At 32.5% G+C, this 23,262-nt stretch overlaps 1 protein-coding gene and 1 long non-coding RNA gene across 2 annotated transcripts in view; both read left to right on the top strand.

Annotated features, from left to right (window-relative positions):
- The window catches only part of LOC111718327 (WD repeat-containing protein 63), a gene marked incomplete in the record, with an annotated part of 29,051 nt that extends 9,128 nt beyond the window's left edge, over positions 1-19,923 (top strand). The window contains 12 exon segments of the mRNA XM_023493893.1: positions 2,943-3,035; positions 5,081-5,157; positions 5,248-5,325; positions 5,950-6,081; positions 8,436-8,542; positions 12,281-12,290; positions 13,064-13,165; positions 13,351-13,434; positions 13,501-13,641; positions 13,787-13,943; positions 18,596-18,720; positions 19,804-19,923. Coding sequence (XP_023349661.1) covers positions 2,943-3,035; positions 5,081-5,157; positions 5,248-5,325; positions 5,950-6,081; positions 8,436-8,542; positions 12,281-12,290; positions 13,064-13,165; positions 13,351-13,434; positions 13,501-13,641; positions 13,787-13,943; positions 18,596-18,720; positions 19,804-19,923 — 1,226 coding nt within the window.
- Positions 19,924-21,468: 1,545 nt separating this feature from the next.
- On the top strand, positions 21,469-22,409 carry LOC111716164 (uncharacterized). The gene is made up of 3 exons (XR_002768430.1): positions 21,469-21,588; positions 21,817-21,904; positions 22,181-22,409. It is a non-coding gene; the product is annotated as an uncharacterized LOC111716164 (long non-coding RNA).
- Positions 22,410-23,262: the final 853 nt, after the last annotated feature.

The raw sequence follows: 23,262 nt of genomic DNA, 5'->3' as shown, positions 1-23,262 counted from the left end.
GGGGGGGGGGGGGTGTTTAAAATGACATTTAAATTTCTTAAAAATAGTTTTGAGGATATTTTGGTTTTCAGGAGATGTTTTCACTGAGTGGAACGAGGACAAGGGATTTATCCCCGTTCTTCATTGGAGTGCTCAGAGTGCAATAGGCAGGTTTAACAAACATTCCAGGTTTTTAATATTTTAAAATGATAAAACCGCTCCTGAAATTTTAAGGAGCAAGGAAGGGGGGAGGATTTCTCAGATTGTCATAGAATCGCTTGTTTTTCTATTTTTAAACATACAAATTTAACTCAGATTGAACTGAAATGTTTATAAAAATGAAAAAAAGTGTTAGAAATAAACTTGATAGAATTAGCCCCAAATATGTCTCTTTTTTTCAACGGAGAAGGTCTTGAATGTTGGCAGCTGAGATTTTATGTCTGTAATCACTATATGGGTTTATTCTAGAAGAGGGCAATATATTGGTTTATTCTTGAAAAGGACAATTTACCCTCTCTAGATTGATGTTGAACTGGTTTGGTAGAAGGATCTGGGTCAGCTGATGGATCAGGCTTGGTTGAAGGGCCTGGTTCGGTTGAAGGATCTGGTGGTCTTATTTCTCCCTGTTTTCCAGGTTCTCTTGGTTCTTTTAGTTCTCCTGCTTCTCCTGATCCGGATTCTCCTGATTTTCCTGCTCCTGATTCTCCTGAATCTCCTGATCCTTAACCTTCTGATTCTCCTGCTCCTGAACCTCCTGATTCTCCTGCTCCTGATTCTTCTGATTTTCATGCTCCTGATTCTCTTGATTCTCCAGCTCCTGATTCTCCTGCTTCTTCAGATTCTCCTGATTCTTCTGCTCCTGCTTCTCCTGTTCCTCCTAATTCTCCTGATTCTCCTGCTCCTGATTTAGCTAATTCTCCTGATTCTCCGGATTCTCTTGGTTCTGCTGCTCCTGATTCTCTTGCTCTTGGTTCTTCTGGTTTTTCTGATTCTCCTGCTCCTGATTCTCTTGGTTCTCCTGCTCCTGGTTTGGTGGGAAATTTTGGTGTAAATTTCAGAGAAAAGGTGGTTGAGGAAGGACAACGGTGAGTGGAGTGGTTGGTGTGGTATTGCTGTTGTTTAGGGTTACATCCGGTTGCGGATGTGGTAGATCAGTGTGCCACAGATTGTAGATCCCTGTAGTAGGCAGGGTGAATTTCTGGTGCATGTTTTCTGAGGTTCCTGGGGAGGGGTCTCAGTGTTGGTAGGTTCGATTACTCCATGGATATAATCCTGTTGGATGGATTTAACGACATCCATCTTAGATGTTTCAGATCATGTTGTTTAAAATGTTGAAACGTAGGTGGGCGTCAACAATAATATGTTAAGTTGGCCGGTTATTCAATTGGTAGGTTAGTCAGTTGGTCCATTGGTTCTTTGATCAATAGGATTGTTGGTTGGGCTCCTTTACTCTGACACAAGTTGCAAATAATCTTGTTAACTGATATATTTCAAACCTGCAAGAAAATGCAGGTATAGTAAAATAAATACCAATATATAAATGTTACTGAATGATTAACAATATAACTTACTATTTAATCTTGTCAGCGTGATAAAGGAGTGATTAAGAGTCAGAGGGTTTGATGGAATAGTTTTAACCATTTGATAATACTTCTGAAAATATAAATCCGGTTGTTCAAGAGGAATTTACGAAGGATTGCAAAGTTATCATTGGATTTGATTTTCACTAGTAAACATTTAACTGTTTCAATTTTCCTTTGTCGTGGAAGAGAGTTCGAGTCGGAGAAATTTTTCGGTTTAAATTTGGGACTGGTAAAGACGACATTATATGGGGTTTTTAAGGAGATAGGCTTATGTAGTATATTAGTTTAATGATAATGACTTGTAAATTGTAAACTATGAATTAATTTATTGATATAGAATACAGAAAACGTAGAATGAATCCATTTGAAAAAGTTACAAGGATTGGCCCCATTTTCATTGATTTCATCCGTAGACCTCTGGAAATCATCATTGACCTTAAGAAATATCCGAGTTCTTAAAAGGGTATCAGCATGGAATTGGAATACTAAAAACCTATGACTCGATACCTCATATGAATTATTATCATTGATTTTATATTTTGATCTCCAGAGGTCATTGATGTCTGGAGGTAAAATTCCTTCAGAATCATCTGAGGTCATTAAGGAGTATCGGAGGTCATTGATATCTTGAGGTAAAATGCCTTCAGAATCATTGGAGGTCAAAAAAGGGTATCAGAATGGAATCGGAACACCAAAAATCCTATGGTTTGATACCATATGACTTATTTTTATTAATTTTATTTTCTGACCATTTTTGGAGGTCATTATCGAAGGGAGGTCAAAATATAGGTCGAATATATGGGTCTATATCAGCACATGACTTATGTGGCAGCAAAAAATATGAAAACATGTCTGATGAACTTAAAATAAATAAATTAGAGAAGGAAAAAGTGGTATTTTCCTGCATTTTCTTATTTATGGAGGTCAAAATGGAGGTGATCTTTGTAGATAACCACAGTTAGAGGATGCATGCAAAATTCCAGCCTTCTATCTCAATTATTAGGACCAAACGCAGCCTGTACAAAACTTGACGTCACAAAGTGTCAAATGGCCTTTCCCCTTTTAAAGAATTTAATTTGCTATGAATTTTACCCCAAATTTCAGTTTAAATGCTGTAAGTTTCTTCAAACCAAAATTCAATGCATGATAATTCTTAAATTGCCAAATATTTTTTGTTGAGGAAAAAAAGTCAAAAACCTCACAAATATTTTCATAAAAAAACATTTGTCAACAGTATTTGAGTTTTTTTTCAGTTTTAAAGAAATCAGAAATCCTTTTTTTAATTTGTTAACATTTTTATTTTCTTTATATAATCATTATATTTTAAATTTAGATTTAGAGTTTTAAAACTAAATGAATGGATTAATTTTTGAAATTTAGATCAGGGCCATTTGGAAGAAGTTATGGATATTCAGTGGGTTCCAAATTCGATAAGATATGACCAAGAAAGTTCTTTTCCTAAAGAGTCCTCAGGTATTTAATAATGCATTTAGATCCTTTCAAGTTGAGATTTTACATGAAATATCCGTCTTGAAGGTTGATTGAGAAATATTGAGTACTAGCCTTAGAGGGCGCTTCGCGGCCATCTTCTAAATTAATTGTGAACATGTTCTCTTTGTGTACATCATAAAACAAAACAAAAATAATTCTCGGATTTTCACAAAAAACTTCGTGGATTTTCAAAATTTTCAAAAATTTATTGAAGTCCGAATTTTGATGGAGACAAATATTTGAAAATTTGATCATTCATAAACCTTCCCTGGGGTCCCTAGATGTCCCACAAAAAATTTGGGCCCGATCGGTTCAGCCGTTTTGACGTTTATTGGATTTATGCAACAGAAACTGGACTCCCTTTGTTTACAAAAACAGACTTAGAATTTGTATTTAACTTAAATATATATTAATGTAAATTAAGATTTCAGAAGTGAATTTTAGCCATTTTACTGCACAATAAATAATTTCAGACAGCACAATAATGCCTGTATGCATAATCTGTTAAACAAGGAATGAACAATTTGTGAAACCGAAAAATGAAGATCTTCGAAATATATCTCTTGGTCTTCAATTTTGTATTTTGACAGATTTAAAAGTGTTTGAGAACTTATAGACATAGTTTTGAAGATATTAAGAGAGGCGTATTCATAAGCCGAAACCCCACCAAAAGCATATATTTCACTGATCCAGGAAGGTAATGAGCCCCCGTAGCCACCCCTGAATACGCCTCTGGATAATAACATAGATGTGTTTAAGAAATTTACAAACATATTTCGGCATGGAGTGAGATTTGAAAGAACAAAACTAAGGAGTTGTAAAGATAAATTCCAGGAGGCGGAAACGTTTTGTGTGTGTGTCTGTACCAAAAGAGTGTGTGTAAAGTTTACCGAACAGAAGGTGTGTAGGTATATACAGAACATACGAATCTCGGTATTTGTACAGTCTAGGAGAGTACATTTGTTTATTGTTAATTGTTTACTTAAAAGTAAGTTTAATATACATGTAGTATATTATTTATAAATTTAAGTCAACACTATAAGCCAAATTTTCATGCAAAGAATATAATTTGATTAAAGTTTACAATAAACTAGTCGTTATTCAAGCTTAATTATAATTGACGACATTGTTCTGCAATTTCCTTGACTGTAGTCATGTTGTGTGTCTGTACCAAAAGAGTGTGTGTAAGGTTTACCTTAGTTGTCTGCAAAGCAGTGCTACTGGCTTTCTCATGCCAGACCAGCTCAATTTCCTTTCCCTTTATTCCTATTCTTATTGAATTAGAAATGCCAGGCAAAATCAATGAAATGATTAAGCGACAATATGTATTTACATATAAAATACATATTAACATACAAAAAATTTTGATTTTTAATTATGAAAGTTCTAACTGAAGACGACATTTTCATGGGTCCAAAAGTTGAGACGGTTGATCAATTTCCCCATTCTTCCTTTTAATATGATTAACAGTTCGGTACAGAAATAACATGTTAAAGTACTTATTCAATTTAAAATAAAAATCAGTATAGTGACACCTACTGAGAAGGCTGTAATCTGTAAGAGTTTCGTCTGATATGTTCACATTTTGTTTGTTTAAAAACAAGAAAAGTACAGTATACAAACATAGTAAACTTGTTCGTCTTCACTGTTCATCTTGCAGAGACATAGACACATATATACAGTCTTTTACCCTTTTCATAAAATAAACTCTTTTGAAATTAGGTATTACAATGCTAATTAATAACAAAGATATCGAATTCTTCTCTGAATTCCTATGTTTTTTGGGACACTCTGTACATTAAAATATGAAACAAGTTATTTATCTTTTGCATCAATATGCATTATTTGCTGGGTTTGTGAACACTCAATTTTTATTTTAATACTCCCATTAAACCTTATTTCTTCATTTTCTTTTTTTTAGAATAAATAGAAATGGCACGGAAAAGATTTATATAATGCAGTTTTATATTACGTACAAAAATGTAAAAAAAAACTAGACACTAGATAATTTATGTTGATTATTTAAGGTATGGGAAATTATCCCCAGCAACTTATGAGCTGTGCACGTGAAAACTATATTCTAGTTTGGCAGATTGACATCAAGGTTGGTGCATAAAAATAAACAATAAATATTTTTTAAAGACTGCATCATGAAATTTTGGAAGTTTTCTAAATTTTCTTTATTTTTGTAAAGCCCGTTGAAAGTGCTGAAACCTCATTTAACTCTTCAACTCTAAATAGAAGCGTGAAGGACCGCAGAGAAAGTTTTAAGGTAGAGAAATATTTCAAGAACATTAGATACATTAGAATAGATTGCTCATGTAAGCTGAATTTGGATAAATAGTTTTACCCTCTGTATACTATGAACCTAGAGATAATATTGTTTAATAAATTAGTTGATAAAATATTAAATTAAAATCTAATCTATATGATTTTAAAGTTTATCTGTTTTAACTTTAGCTTTTACAAAAACTATTCCTAATGAAATGCATGATTGGTTTTTATCCAGAATATTTCAGTATTTAAATCTAAATTTAGAATAACTCCCAGAAAAGTTCTAATCTTGAACTAAACTAAGTTTCAGCTGCCATGCCCTATTCAAAAGTTGTAAACCTCCGGTTAGGTTGTTCAAAAACTCTTGGGGAACACCTGGATTAAATTCTTTAAATCCAGTCCTATGATTTTATTGTTGAAATAATTGATTTCTACTAGCCTTTAAATACTTTTTTCTTGATAAAAGAAAAATATAAATGTAAGTATGAAATTCTGACGAATCTGTCATTTACTCATTTTTATTATCAGGATAAAACTTTATTGTTACTTCAAAATTCATACTAACAATGAAAAAATCCTTTTGTTTAGAATCTAAACAATTTAATTTACTTTATAATTTTAGTCTGAGTCTTCTAAGTATAAGCAAGTGATCGGACGCTACACGCACCTAGAGTTAAAATGGAAACCAATATATAAATTGGGATTTTTAAAACCAGACAGCGTTGAAGAAAGGTTTCATCCAATGTGTCTCCAGGTATAATTTTTATATTAACTTTTTTTGCTCGTTGAATAACAAGTGACTTTATAATTTTACAAAAGCAAAGCTAACTTTAGATTAAAATTTTAATTCTATCGGTTGAGTATACATATAAGGAGAAAATGGTTAAAACGCCTTATTCCACACATATAAATTCATGAATAAATTCGTGGCAAATCGGTCTAGAGGTTCCTGACTTACAATTGGACATACAAACAAACAAACAGTGATGACAGCTGTATATATACCCTACTAACCGGAAAACCTATAGATATGTATACGTATACATATGTTTAGGTTAGGAATACGTAAAAATATGTATTTTCGATACAAATGAAATACATAATTTTGTAACCATTTCCTTGATAAAAATACGTATTTTACATCCGTAAAAATACGTATTTTACATCCGTAAAAATACGTATTTCACAAACATAAAAATATGTATTTCACAAACGTAAAAATGAGTATGTAAAAAACCTTAAAAAATCCAATGAATTAGGAATTTTTAGTTTTTTTCTATAAGTTCATTTGGATGTGAAAAAATCCTAACATTTCTTAATTTTTGGAATTCCACACGAAAAACCCAAAATGTTAAAAACCAAAGGTTAAAAACGGTGTTAACAGCAAAAAAATTTCGGTAATGTTTTTAAACACAGAAGACAACATTTAAAACATCAAAACGCGTAAAATAACAAAATTTACCGTTATAAGCTTTTCAGTTAACGTTTTTGACCGTTGATTTTTTTTTCAAAAACGGGTAATCTGTTTCTTTAATGATTTTTAAACGGACTTTTCCTCAGTAATTTTTGAAATCCTCCGTTTCCTAACGGAACTTTGCCCAGCCCTAAATTTCATACATGCATTTAGTCTATATCTTCAACAATTACATATTCAATATTTGTCATACTTACAATTATACCTGTCAAAGTAGAACTTCTTTTATCAAAAAATCGAGAATTTACTGACATTGATTCTAATGAAAACATCAATTTACTCCAAATGATAGAAATTTTGAAATATTGTGTTTACCAAAATGTTTGCATTTTATTTCTTACATAAAAATTCTCTTTAAAAATCATAAAATATTTTTAAATTCTAGCTTAAAAATTATTTTTTTGCAGTTGAGGTTTCATGAATATATTGACACTTTAAATTTAGTTGGCATGAAATTTACAAAAATATTCATAATTTTTGGTTTGCATCAAACTTTTCAACTCTAAAAATACAATTTTTAAAGCAAAGAACAAACCGAAAAATACGTAAAAATTTGTAAGATAAAAACCTAAAAACTACTAAAAAATTACTTGGTAAAAAGTATACGTAATTATGCGTGAAAATACGATTCTGGAAAACTGGAATTCTGGCATGCTTAATCCGTAAAAATACCGTATTTATACGCAAGTTCTTTACCAAAAAGTTGAGCATACGAATTTTTCCATAAATATACCTAAAAGTATGTATATTTATATAAAGGCTTTAGTATTTTTAGGTTTTCTTGTTAGTAGGGTAAATATAGATTTAGAACATAGCTTTGCCTGGAAGCTAAAATTGCCTTATTAAATTAAACCCTCTCAATTTTAAAACCAAGCTAAGAATACAGGGTGTCTCAGAAAAAAACTGTGCAGTAGGGGTATTAGTAACTGAGGAAACAATTTTCGTTTAATTTTTACGATCAAGGTTTCATTCAAAAGCTGGTTATTTCAGTCATTTCATGATATAAAATTTTTCCTTCTATGCCTCATACTTTTGTTACAACCAATTATTTGAGCACAAGTCACAAATCGATTTCCCGGATCTTTCAATTTTTCAATTTTTCACATCTCATTTTCATTAATTCATAAAGTATGAAAAAAATTTAAGATTTTCGTTTTTTTTTAAATCATAAGCTGTCAGGTTTTATTTTTAACTAAAATTTTGGATCAGCGATTATCACTTTTGAAGCTAGAGCAATTAAAAAAAAAATATGCATTAAAAAAAAGAAAAAGAGCTACGGGTACCTCTGTATGAACCTTGCCCATACCACAAAATTTTTTTTAAATTAAAGAACATCATTTCTAAATTAAAAATATTCTTAATTAAAGTGATGATGTTTTAAAAGTTTTTTTTTGTAATTTCAGATTCACAAAAAATGTTTTAATTTTGTGCCCTGGTGGGTTAAATAAAAAACTTTGATTGAAATAGCGAGCTGTGGATTGTACCAACTGATTTCAAAAAGAAAATTTAAAAAAAAAATATTAGTGACAAACAGACACACATTCAGATTTTAAACTCAACAATCATAATCAAAATTCACAATTACATTTTAATACCTTTTTCTAGGCTTACAAATCATGTCAATTTATTTTTAGGCATTTGCCATTTTAGACAGACCTGAACATGTAGATTTGCATAGTTTACAACCTGGAGGAAGTGTAGCATCATCAAGGAGAAGCAGTGTCAGCAATGCTTCATCTAAGTAAGCAAAAAAGTATTTATTGATTTTTTAAAAAATTTAAATTATCAGCCCACACAACTTCCTCCTCTCCTTCACACTTCCTCACCTAATCTACCATCCATCCTTCCCTTCACCTACTATCCATCCCCTTCCCTACAACCAGGATCACCTTTTCTATGATATCTATTCATTTTATTTGTCCCCCAAGCCAGCTGCCTGACTGCTTTTAAGCAGAGTGGTCCCAGAATTTCAGCTGGAAAAGCATTTAGTTTAGTTATGCATCTTGTATTTTACAGGGGAAGCAAGAATTGTACATAGATTAAAACAAAAATTTATCTTCAGCTTGGTGCACTGAAAGACCCTCATGAATATACAAGCCATTCACAGTAATACCGGTTTGTTACTCAACCAGATGTGAGGAATGGACTGCTCTGGAAGATTCCTCTCAAGAGAGCTTTCAGAGCTCACAACTCCCCATTTTGCATAAGGGGATCAGTTATGGGTTTTCCTTAATTCCCCTAACAGGGAAACAGAATAAAATGAAGGAACACAGGGAGCAATCCCCTATGTCCTTCTTCCTTCAAAATCTCCTAATCTCTCTCCTTTTCCACAACTTGGATATCAAAAGAACTATTTAGAAAGGCCTTAAAGTGTAAAAACAAGAAGCAAGAAGCAAGAAGAAAAAAGAAATTCAACAGAAAAAAAGTGGAGTAGGGATGGAGCTTAAAACAAGATAAACAAGAAAGAAAAAGAAAACTTTGAACAGGAAAATTAGAAGGGGATTTGAGCTTAACACTATTTATTTTTTTTAATGTTAGCAAATGAAGACAAAGACACAGGATGGCAGACGTCCCATTTCCCCCCCCCCTCTATGTCCTACTCAAAATAAAAAACTGGAAAATGTAAAGCACGCCTCCTTCCCTCCTCCAAGAAAAGCGCAATGGAAAGTGTGTTATAGAACTGCAGCTTATGCAAGATAAATGTGTTACAGCTGACTCCAGCTCCTCCAGCAAATTAGAAAACAAAACAAGAATAGATCTGAGATACAGGGCTGGGAACAATAATTCTTTTCTTGAAATTTGGCTAGCTGCAATTTTTATTTTCAAAATTAGCTGAAGTATGATGGACGATCAAGAAGAAAGAATGAAAAATTAGAATTATAGAAGTCTCAAAATGTTTCATCTGATATCATGTAGAAATTTAAAGATATTGTAAAATTTAACTAAAATAAAAAATTATTAAAGTTAAAATTTGTCACCCCTAGCCTGCTTCCCCTTGTCACCTTTCACATAAACCTTACCTTATTGTGAGGGTGATACAGCTCCCTTCCCCCCCCCCCCTGTTTGGAACAGAACCCAACTGGGAAGGAAGAATTAAAACCAGGGAATAAAAATAAGGGAATGGAAATGGCACTGATCTGGCATTAGAAAGTCAGTCCTCATGCTTGCAGACGGGTTCCTTATTGTGGCACAAAAACTCAGCTATTTAAAACCTACATTCATATAAGGTGCAGAACAATGTCCTCACTTATGATTAAGCTTGAATCACTGATAATGTTGACTTAAATATATAATTGAATTGTTTTATGAATGAGCACTAAACTATTCTGAACAAAGACACAAAATGCACAAAACATTTTATTTACACTAAACATATTAATAAATAAAAGATACTATGTTCCTCGGTTGGATCACCTTATGACTCAATGAGAGATTATCTTTCAGAGATTTTTCTGCCTTCCATGGCGAATAATGTTCTCTGATGTCTATTTAGCTTGAGTTCCTTGTTGATACTGATTCTATAACGAGTTCAAATGTTGTGAGTTCTCCACCTCCAGGTTATACAAAACTGTTGGCCTAGTTGTTAGCCTAGGTCGATGCCATGGCTTGGCTTGGGTGTTTATCTCTAACAAGAGAACTATTTACAATCTAAGATCCGCTCTGGGTTTAGATCAGAACTGTGCAGGCTACATCTATGGAACTATTTACAATCAGACCTATCCCGACTATATACAGTGAGGCTGTGAGACTGCTATGCTCACAATATAATATATATATATATACATGTATATTAAACTTATTTTTAATTAAACAATTAACAATACACAAATGTACTCTTCTAGACTGTATAATGCCAAAATTCTTCTGTACTATACCAACAGTACAACTACTTGGTTCCTTATTTAAGCCTTAACAGAACCACACCCTTTTGGTACAGACACACGCACATGAGATTTTCGTCCCCTCACTAAAACTAAATGGATTAAAAAGGGTGAATAGGTCTTCAAAGAGGAGGATACACAGAGGGCGTCTCAGAAGGGTTAAGAGGAGCGAGTAGAGAGTCAGTTGTGCACTAAGCTCATGACAGAAGAGAGACCTCAAATTAACTCTATGTAGTTGACCTGGATGGGATCAAACTGGCAATCCATGATTGCAGTAGACCTGGATAGGGATCCAAGTATATTCATTAAGATTAAGGTTCTGAAGCTTCTGTTGACCCAAATGGAACCCTGGGTGCATGAAAGGATTGCAATACACCTGCAGTTGAGGACCTATATGATGAGTGAAAGATTCGCAGTAAAATTAGATCCAGTACTAGATCTTAAGGGTCTGTTTCACCTTATTGGGGGATAAAACTATACATTCACATAACTAGTTAAGTTTTATTTTTTTTTAATTCTTTTGTTATTGTCGTACTTTAAATATAATTGCACTATGCTCATTTTAGATTTTCAAGAATATTCAATAATTACTGATTTTGGGTAAACTATTGGTTTTTTCTAACACAATAGGGTGATACAGCCCCTTCTCCCTGTGTGGAACAGAACCTAATTGGGAAGGCAGACTTAAAAGAATTAAAAAGGGGCAACAAGGTCCGTTGAGAAGGGAAGACACAGATGTTGCCTCAGTAGGAGGCAACATCTGTAGAGGAGTACCAGTTCCTTATAAACAGAGTAACCGAGGTAACATATGGTCAGTTGTGTTCAAAGCTCCTGGCAGGATGGACATCTTAAATCCACTCACCTTGGTAACAAAAGAATATTGTCAGTTGTGTACAAAGCTTCTCACAGGAGGAAGAACTCCAATCAACTTGCTGCTTGCGGACCAAGATGGGATCAAGTTTGTAGGAAAGTAAGAAGCAGTTAAGTATTAGATCAGTAACAGCAGTAGCTGTGAACGACTGTAGTAGCAGTATATGGCCATGGCTATAGTTTAGTTTATTTGAATTTTAACTTTGTTTAGTTATTGCCTTACTTTTAATTGCAATAAACGATTATTTAGATATACTAGAATATTGCTACTTGGGTATACTTGGGTTTTCTGAACATTATTTTATTTAACCTCATTAAACCTGTCCTCACCATCGACCCCTCTCTTCCTTCCCTTCCATTTTCTCTCATTATTGTTTCATACCTTTCCAAACAAAAACAAAAATCCGGGGATCCTCTCATCAACCGCATCTATAATCATCTCTACCCTAAACTAGTTTCCTCCCTCCATCCATATAGCACTTTAAGCTGGAATATTCCTCTATAATTTATTAGAAAACACGCCTTCCATGTAACAAATGTAATAAATTTATAATTTAGTCATGTTTGTCAAAAATTATTGGACAGGTTTGGCTAAAATGAAGTTTTTGTTGGGACAAATGTGCCACATATTTACTATTTAATCTAAAGATTTAATTTAATCAATAAGTTCATTAATAAATTTGAGGTCAATGTGATTGAAAAACAAGCAAAGAAAGTTTTTTTTTCAGAGATGAAAAGGTATGTATAATGGAAACAACAATGCAATAAAATCAAACTGACAATTTAGGTAACAATTATATAAACACAGACCAATAGAAAATTCTTTAGACATTACAGGATATACCTGGGCAACCTCAACATTTTCACGGCCCTGGACTTGGAAACATGAATATATCATATATTTATTGCATGTCACTAACTCTTTAATTGTCGTTATTAAATTGGCACTTGTATGTACTTAACAAATTTTTGTTATCAAATTATCACATTGCCTTATTGCCGTTACCAAATGCTCAGTACCAAAACCCTTTTATCCAATATCTATCCCATTTCCCTTGTATATTATTATTTATAATTATAAAATACAAGAAAAATGGTGTCTCGTGATGTTTTATTATATAAAATACATAAAATAAAAAGTGTATTTGTAGTATTTATGTTATCAGAAATTCTGGTTTAAAAATCCAGGTTTCATTAATGAGTATGATACATGCTATTTTCTCATTGTCTTCATTAAACCGTTTCTTTTACACTATTTTGTAGTTCGGATGCACACAACTTAAGTTATATTAAGACATTGTTACAGAGATGATTATAATTTGAACATTACTAAAACTACACAGAATAACTGAAAATAGTTGAAAATAAAGTAAAAGATATATATACTTTCAAACCACAAATATGCACAAAGTGTTAGCTTCTGAGAATCTGACACATAATCTATTTTTTTGCCAAAAAATCATCTTTTAACAAGATGTTATTCATAAATACTTTTTATTTTTGGTCTACAGGTAAGCAATTCGTCAATGGAACATCATAAGAATAAAGACAAGAGTTCGAATCAACCTTTAATCACAGCTGTTCCGACATTTCTTCTTGCAGGCACCCTTCAGGTACATTTAAATTACTTAATGTTTAAGAAAATATTTTAGAGCAGTTCTTTAACATAACTCCCCCCGGGCCGCACCTCCGCCATCACCGTTACAAAAAACCTGAAATGAGATACTTGTTGGCTAAAATGTTTTACGTTTAATGATGATGTTTTAAACTCTTTTAGAATCCTGAATATGTTTTATAGGGAGCTGTTTTCCGTGCTAATGTTTCTGTTAACAAAATAAATTCAGAAACCGGAGAATTAACTGTGAATATGCAATGGTATAAGGTAGATCTTAATTAACATTTTTTATGGCATCTATTATTTGTATTGTTAATTTCCTATTTTGTGGAGGTTGTCCATGACGGTCCTGTGAATGCTGTAAGTAGGTCACCACATTACTCTGATTTGATCTTAACAGTGGGAGGAAATCTTTTGATAATCTGGAGAGAAACTGAGTTAAACCAACCCCTTATTGTAAAGTCTAGTGATCAGGTGCACATTTTAAGCCATTTAAAAATACATTAAGAGACATTGCATTTAAAATCATTTAAATAAATGATTGATATAGATAAATTAAAAACCAAACTAAATGCGTGGATACAGTATATTTTAAAAAAAATTGAATCGTTTAATTTAGTTTGGGTTGACAAAAGGATGTTGGTCTCTTTCTCGACCAAGCTTAGTGTATACATCTTGTGAGGATGGCACCATTCAATGTTGGAGTATGCTTGCAGGAGGGAACTCTCCAATTCATGAACAAAACATCTCAGGATATACCATTACCTGCATTACAGGTTCAAACTCCATTTCATTACGTTTCTATTTACACAAATAATTTTGATAAATGTGCCAAATTAAAAATGAACTTATTTGTTGGACAAAGGAACTGTCACAAAACTTGCCACTAATTGTAATTTTCGCATTTTAGAACATTTGAATTTGTTGTGAGTGTTCAGGTACTTTAAGCCATCTATTCCTATACAATTGTGTATCATACATCTAACGTAGACTATCAATTACAATACTGTAAGTTGGGAACATGGCATTGCCTGGAAACTAAACCTATATTTAATAATATTATTATACTAATTTTTTATTATTATATATTCTTAAAATTATTATTTTTAATTATATTCCACATTATATGCTATCTATCTATCTATCTATCTATCTATCTATCTATCTATCTATCTATCTATCTATCTATCTATCTATTTATCTATCTATATCTATCTATCTATCTATCTATCTATCTATCTATCTATCTATCTATCTATCTATCTATCTATCTATCTATCTATCTATTTATCTATCTATATCTATCTATCTATCTATCTATCTATCTATCTATCTATCTATCTATCTATCTATCTATCTATCCATCTATATATCTTTCTATTTATCTATCTATCTATCTATCTATCTATCTATCTATCTATCTATCTATCTATCATCTATCTATCTATCTATCCATCTATATATCTTTCTATTTATCTATCTATCTTTCTTTTTATTTCACCTATTTATCTATCTTTTAACTATCAATCTATAAATGTTGCATTTAAACAAATATAATTCTAAACATGATCTTTACAATATTCATTAAATATCTACTAGTGAACTAGGCCAATTTATACATGGTTACAATTATTTAAATAACAGATTTATATCATAGAATTCAATCAGGGATATTTTCAATTGTGGATTAATGATGGTTGTTGACTCTTTCGAGGGTTGAAGTTGAAGATTGATGATTAAAGCTAATCAGCTAAATTATGGAAAGTTCTTTAAGATTATTGTATTTATAAAGAGCATCCCATTGTTTAAAAAATTTCGCAATTGTTACAGGTCAGGCAGATCTCATCATGTAGAAACTTTCTGAACATATTGTGTAGCATGCTTGCACCTTGAAGAATTGATTTAAACTGACTAAGATTTGACAAATGAGCATACTTTTCAGAGGGCCCTCGTTTTTTATCATCATTTTTATATAACTCATGTATGAAAATACATGTTGTCTTATCACTGGTCCTGTCCCACAACCATGTCACATGATTAGATCTCCTTAAAAGGAATTTCGACAGAGCTCCTCTTTTGGAGAACTCTCCTCAAACAGAGGGAATGAGGAGGATTTTCCACAAGAGGATGAAATGAGGAGAACCATCCATTTTCGCTGGAAGAAAGAAGTACTCCACTTGAGGAGTAACTGTGGAGCTCTCCTCAAAAGGAATTCCTACGGAATTCCGTTTTTGGTTGACTCCACAATTGAGGAGTAAATGAGGAGGATTCTCCATTTTCGGAGGATAAAAGGAGTCCTCTGCTAGAGGAGCACAAGAGGAAAGCAGGGTAGGTTTTCTTGCTGGGATTGGTTAATGAACTTAGTACTAATGTTGCTCCTGCCCTGCCTTATGTATCTTGGGTGCCGAAGAGTTTTACCTTTGCCAATACTGCTGACAGTAGTGCAACTAACACTTTTGTGAGGGGGGGGGCGAAATTTGATTTTGAGGTGCATGGGTAGTGGATTGAAGAGGTCTGACCCCCCCCCCCATGTCGAATTTTTTTTTAAAGCACTGTTTTTAGTATTTGAAGTAAATAACAGCATTTTTTAGTTCAATAATATATCAAATTCTTATAATATCCAATTGGCTTGTTCTTTTGTTAAAAAAAGATATACCTACACTATATACCTACAGTACACACCTTTGGTTCGGTAAACTTTACACACTCTATTGGTACAGACAAACACACATGACGTTTCCGCACCCTGGTATACACATGCTCCAGTTTCTCTATCCCCTATTATGGAGTAGGGTATTTCTTTTCCAGTAGCTATTTCCTCCCTTTTCCAGTTTATATGAAACACTGCATGGGATACTCCCTCCTTTATTCCTATGTCACCTGGTGTGATGACTCATGCAGCCTGCAAATATGATTCTTGAACCAAAACTATCCTTGAATTGACTTTTATACGCCCCTATAAGTTTAATGTTTTGATTAGAACTGAAACTAGGTTTGTGTTCTTAATCCCAATTAATAACTTGACTTTGCCGCCCCCCCCCCTCCCTACACATTTAGGAAGTGGCTCAATAAATTTTGTGGAATATTCAAACTTTTTGTTTATATCTTTGAGATGATATTTCCAGATGTGAGGTCGTCCATTTCAATGCACTTGAGCTCCTGGAACCTGTTCTCATCATCTGGACATAATCTGCCATAATCTGGACACACAGCCCCGCCTCCGACTAGGGTTATCTAGGTTCGTTTTGCCGATTATGTCTCCAACTCCTCTAACTCCGCCAATTCTCCATTTATTAAATGAGAATAAGCACCTTAATCAAAAAAAGTCAAAACCTGATATTCCCCTATTTGCATTATCTGCTATCTGCATTAAATAATGAGCATGTTGACTGTTGAGTTAACTCTGGTTTTAAAGATTCAATGTCAGGAGTGGATACATCCTTGTTCCTGAGTTTGTCTCTGTACAGGGTACCTTAATATCCAAGAGGGAAAAAAATGCTGAGGGTTATTCTAATGAACCTGCCAAACAAAATTAGCCGTTACTTTTAGATTTGACTCATTAATATCCAAAGTTTTCTTTGTATCGACATATTTTGCTCGAACCTCTGCATGGTGCCGCTTCCTGCACATTAAAAAACTGGAGGGGGAATTAATCACCTTGGCATGTGATTAATTCACTAATACCTTTATAAAACTTTTATTTTCTTTCATTACATATTGACTGTTCTCTTATGGTCTGATATGACCACCGTCTTGGGTTTACTCTTGTTGCTGTTTTCTACTCAATGATACGCAGAAACACAATCTCTTTCTGTTTCACAGTACTCCTTGAATACAGCATATGTAGCTGAACCTTGAGGGTTGTCCCAATCCTGTCTCTTCTCGGTCATCTTTCTTCAGAGTTGGTAAAATTGTCTGAGAATTCTGCTGTGCGGAATTTTATTTCTTTTTTTAGATAACCACTCAATAATGCTTCCCGTTGTTTAGATGTACCCCATCCAAAAATTGCTAGATCTACTTCATCTATAAACTCAAACAAGGTCTTATTTGCATTATTTGCAAATCTACCTAATCTAGTAATATCTCCTCGTGACTCACTTATGGCATGTGCTTCTGACCTTGCACATACACTCTCTATGTTTAATATCCAATCGTCTGCTGCGTCTAATGCTGTCTGTACTGCATCGCAAAATCTATGGTCTATATAGGGGTATTTGATATATTTTATAAGATCAAAGATTGTCCCTGCAAGATTTATCATATTGATTGACTTTAGTTGTGTCTTCTGTGTTACACTTCTTAATTTATCCTACATCCGATCTCAATGACATTGTTCTTGAGGTTAGTTGTCTAATTTATCTAACTGAACACTCAATGTTACCTTTATCAACTTCACATTCTCTAGATGATTGGATTGGGTCCGGGGTTTAAGGTGTGGACGTGTGTAGGGAGCAGGACACATTTGCTGATAATGGGTTCCTACTAACTTGATCTCTTACTTCCACTACTAGATCTCTCAGTCTCTCTACTGCCCTTTCATCTGCCTAAGTCTGTTTTCTCAGATCAGATTCCTTTCGTACCTCATGGTAAACCTATGTCTCTGCAGTACTCTTCTATACTCTGGTAATGGTCTCTGATAGTATCCTGGTACTGGGTGTTGTGCTGGAAGGTCTCTCCAAGTTTGAAATTTGCTCTGTAGCAGGGCTAACTAATATAGGTTTTAACATTCCTATCAATTAGGGTAATCCTGGACTCCATAGCCTCTATCTTACTTAGATTCTTTTCCTGGATTTCATTCTACATAATGTTTCCTGGATAGAGTCATACCTCTCCTCTATATTCAATAATCTAGTGGTATGGTCCTCTAATAGTTCACTATGCTCCTGGAATAGTCCTGGTTGGGGATGTAATTCTCTTGATGCTATGGTTGATTCTTCTTATCTTATAGATAGAGGGGAATTGGTGAGGTATCTCCTGAGGGGTTATCTTCACCACTAAAAACCTCATATACTAGATGATCTCTGGGGAGTGGTTCGCTTCTATATATAGATATTAATTGTATTCTTATTGTCTGGTTTTAGACTGCCCGAGGTTTGGAACTAATTGGAATTATTAATTCTGAGTTTACGAGTGCTTTTTCAATTATTTTTTGACAGGGTGACAAGCTTAAATTTTGGAATGCCCAAATACTTTTGAATAAAAATTTGTTTCAAAACCTACGAAATTTTGACTCATCCGAAGACAATAAATAATATATATACAAACATCGGAAGCTATGCAACATAAAATTTTTTAATAATATTAAACTTTACTTATTTTCCTGATAACATATCACACAACTTTTTAAAACTTTTAAAATATTTATTGATATTTTTAGAAAAGGAAAAGATTAGTCTAGATTATATTACATTTTTGTTTATTTTTATAGGTTATGAAGTTGTTGAAGATGAAAATCAATATTTATCTACAGCTGATACAACAGGAAGTGTTCGGCTTCTCAAATTACCGCCAAATCTTCAAGATATTGGGCTAACAGAACGGGAGGACACAGAGGTATCTGATAATGGCTAATTAATCCTATATAACTGAAGAAAATATTTAATAGATTTTTTGACCGTTTTAAAAATGTTAACCACCTCAAAACTAATAAATTCAGACAAATGTTTCTCAAGTTTGTTTCAACAGTTGTTTCAGACCTCACATAAGTTAAGGGGAAATGTCAATTACTTTTGCACAAGCAAAAATTATACAATAGTTGAGTCCTAAATCTGATTGTGTAAACCTTTGATATTTCAAACTGACACTACTTATTTTACCAGAATTTTAGTTTCAAATATCAAAGAATACGTGGCAAACACTCAATTTCTTACTCAATTTCTTATATATAGAAGCAAAATTTATAAAAGAAAAAAAATACTCATTCAGTAATTTATGATTTGAAAAAACAGAGATCATAAGTGAAGGTCGATGTTGATATGGGTATCAAAAGATGCATCTTGAACCGCTAAATACCGTCCGTTTGTCTGTTTTCGATATTTCAAAAATTGTTTCATCTAATTTTCAAGAAATTTTTACTAATAATTTAACGTTTCTTAAATCTGTTGTTTAAGACGGATATTTTGATACCCATCTTGATTTATTTTGACGAAATTTTTTTCTGACTTACATTATTTGTGATTTGATTTACACAAAAAGCAAAAAAAAAAAGCTGAGTTCTAACATTCAAAAAAAATCTCAAATCTTATTTTAAAAAGTATCAAAGAAAACATTTATAACTTGTGCAAGGTGAATTTTAGTATTTTTTACAAAAAAATGCCCCATAGCTTAATCTTACATAATTTAAGATTGAGGTAAGTAAAACTTCTTGCTTTCCTTTGCGGTTTTTGGCTAAAAGATTTTGGTTAGTAAGTAATAAATAAGTTTCCTACTTTAAAGTAAGAAGTATTAAATGAGTAATAATTAAAGAAGACATTTCCAAAATGGAATCTGAAAAGAAAGTATACAAAAATCATGGAAAGACGAATACTTTGTAGTAGGTAGAATGATGTCATAAAGCGACAAATAAAAAATCAATTTTTAAATTTTATAATAAAATTAAATTAAAAAAATCATTTTACATTATTTTTCAAAATTTAGGAGTTTACTCAACGCGAAACAGAGAGGCTGAAATTCATGGAAGAAAGAGCAGGAAGTGAAGAGAAAAAGGAGAAAATAATTATTAAAGAAAAGGAGAAAAAAGAGGAGGCAAGTTTGTAATAATTTCAATTAAAATCTTTCATATTTATGGAGTAAAATAAAAATAGATTTGAATGCTATTATGTATATATATAAATATATATATATATATATATTTAGAATAGTTTTGTTTGTCCGATCAATCATCCATCTCAAACCCCTAGATTTTAATTGAGGAATCACAAGAATGTTCTTGGTTTTGTTTTGAGTTAAAAAGGTCGAATCTTAAATAGGTCATTTTCAATTATCTCTTCGGATGCATATTTTATCTTTCTTCATAGTAACAATTTTAGCTTTTAAAGGGAGAGACCGGTTAGAGATTAATTTTAAATATGTTACAAATACAATATACATAGAAGACAGTCTTGCAATGCACTTCTAGTCCCGTAATGGAAACTTAAAGCTAATACTTATATTATCGAATTGGCTGAATTTTTGGGGGGTAACATAGGCAAAAAAATCATTTTTTTTCAAATTTCATTTTTTTTTCTTTAAGAATTCAATTATATATATATATATATATATTTATATACATATATATTAAAAAGAGGGTCGCAAAACACTCTGGAAGCTCAGTGTACTTATAATTTACTAACTAAGTGCCCGGCGTTGCCCGTGAAAGAAAAAATATCGAATTTTAAAGGAAAAGAAAGGATTTTTGAAAAGAAAATTTGATTTAAAAAAATATATATTTTGAATTTTTTGTCTATGGTACCCCAGGGTACCCATGGGTTCCCTCAAAAAATTTCAGCCAATAATTGGTGTAGCCTTTTGGCCAGCTATATTTAACATATATATATAGATATAAAAATATATCTACAACAATAAAATGGAAAAATAATAATCTGTGTTTTACTTATCGGATACAAATGTATCTACATAATATATATAATTATATGAGCAAAGAGCTTTATTATATGCTAGCTTCGGAACCCGGAGCTTCCCAGCTGTTACTCATAGTTAATCCCACCAATTACCCTTACAATTAGATTTTCGCTATAAAATTCAACCCACTCAATTAAGAATCTCAAAACCAGGCTAAGAACATGTCCGTGGTTCTTCACAGGTTCACAATCAAAATTTGAGGCCAATCATTCTAGGGGTTCTTGAGTTATGATCGGATAAACAAACTCACAGGCAGACAAAAGAGATGACAACTTTTTACACATAGATACTAGCTGAACAGGGTGGCGTTGCCCGTGGAAGAAAAAAAATTATAATTTTTTTTTAAAATTATTTTTTAAATAAAATTTTTTTAGCCTATAACTGCCCCCGGCCACCCCTGCGTGTTTATAAAAAAATTTAGCCCATTCGGTCTAGCTGTTTGGACGGCTATACACAACATATATATGAAGGTCTTGTTTTATTATATATATAAAAAATATATATATTAATGCCTTGTTTTATTATATAGATATTTATATTTATGTTAGCTTAGCTGATCAAACGGCTAAACCAAATTGGCTGAAATTTTTTGAGGAAACCGTTTACTAACCCAGGGAAAACATAGGTTTAAAATTTTCTATTTTTTTAATATCAATTTTTTTTTCAAAACTCGACTTTTTTACGGTCCGCTTTTTAGCTAGTATATATATCAGCGCAGAGCTGTATTATATAGATTAAGTACTGTTTGTCCTAGGTTGAGCTTGTAGATTCTCAAGAGCCCAAAAACGTGGCTATATACAGGTATGAACATGCTCCGCTATTTGTATTTAAGTGTCGATATTTTACATATCAAAGCATATTTTGTTTTGATTTCTATAAGTTTATAAGGGAATCAATTGTTGCTAATAATGAATAATAAATTGATTATATTAGTTTAATATTTATATATTTGATGTTTATGATTTAAAAAATAGATTAAACTCAAATAAGATGTTTTAACATGTGTTTATAAATTGTACCTTGCTTAAGGATGTTTGTTGAAATGGAGGAGGAGGTTCTCGCTGAACTTGGGATTCCATCAAGAAACCGTAGATCCCCTTTACGTAAATTATCAAAGGTATACAGGAATCATGCTTCGACGCTTAGATTTGGGGGGGGGAAGATTTTTGCCCCCCCCCCCCATGAAGTTAAAAAATGTAAAAGATATTTTTTGATTTAGAACAGGTCAAAGTTGGAGTGTAAAACCATAGGAATGATAAAAAACAAACAGAAAGAAGAGATTAATTTGAAATTGTCACAATTGACTAAACTCTAGAATCTGTCTAATCTGTAAATAGTAAATATGATAAATGAAAGATTTTTATAATTTAAATGAATTTTATTTCATTTCTAGTCCGAGAGTAGGAAGCAGTCGATGTATGCACTAAGAGACAATGAGAAGGTTGGACAATATCTAACATCTCTGAAGGTATCTCAGTAAAGAACCCGTACACAGACATAACATGTTAATGAATTACTATGTTTTGGTTATAATTTTTCAAATAAATAAGGTTACTGTACCATGCTAATATGATTTTAGTTTAGTTTCATTCTTAAAGTATTACTTGTAATGATGTTTTTGAATAAAGTCCTCATTAATTAAATATTGTTAAAAACTTAATCTCCACGTTCCCTGGTTTCTTGATCTCTGAGTTTCCATATTGATCTCCGGGTTACCTGGTTTCTTAATCTCCGGGTTGCCTGGTCCCTTGGTCTCTAGGTTCTCTGGTTTTTTGATCTACAGGTTGTCTGGTCTCTTGATCTTCAGGTTCCTCCTGGTTTCTTGATCTCCATTTTTCAAGGTTCATTGATCTTTGGGTTCCCTGGTTCCTTTATCTCTAGTATCGGGGTCTTTGATTTTTATCAGGGAACCCACTCAGATTTCTTGATCTCTTCCAGATTTCCCATTAGGTTGCATCGTTTTTTCGATAATCGGGGAGAACATTGGGTTTAAAACCAGACAATTACAAAAGTCCCATATATTATCAAATTCCTCCATCATCTCCTTACTGAACAGTTACTTGTAGTCTGTTATTTATCTTCTTTTTCCTCTTGTACCATTCTTGATTCCAGTCAGGCTTTTGATTCAGATTGAAATCACTGTTATAGTAAATAGCAGACGACTTTTGAAATTTCAATACAGTCGTTTTTTTGCAACTTGGGTTAAAGATAAAATTCCGCGAAATAAAAAATGCGTACTTAATCAACAAAAAAACTGCACCGGCTATATAGAGATAATATTGTTTGGGGGAAAACATGCTGACCCACACTCAGGATTGTTTGTCTATACTCTTTTTCCCTATTTAAATACGGCTTTTTTCCCAGCTTTATAATATTATCAATATTATCAATCAAAAATTGCTTTTTAGTACATTGTCATAACTTTCAAAACTAGCATCAGTAGCACATCTAGAAAACAAAACATATATTAATGAG

The sequence above is a fragment of the Eurytemora carolleeae genome, unplaced genomic scaffold (genome assembly GCF_000591075.1).
Source record: "Eurytemora carolleeae unplaced genomic scaffold, Eaff_2.0 scaffold83, whole genome shotgun sequence".
NCBI lineage: Eukaryota > Metazoa > Arthropoda > Copepoda > Calanoida > Temoridae > Eurytemora > Eurytemora carolleeae.
Note: the sequence above shows the minus strand (reverse complement) of the source record. Positions and strands in the feature narration are given on the sequence as shown.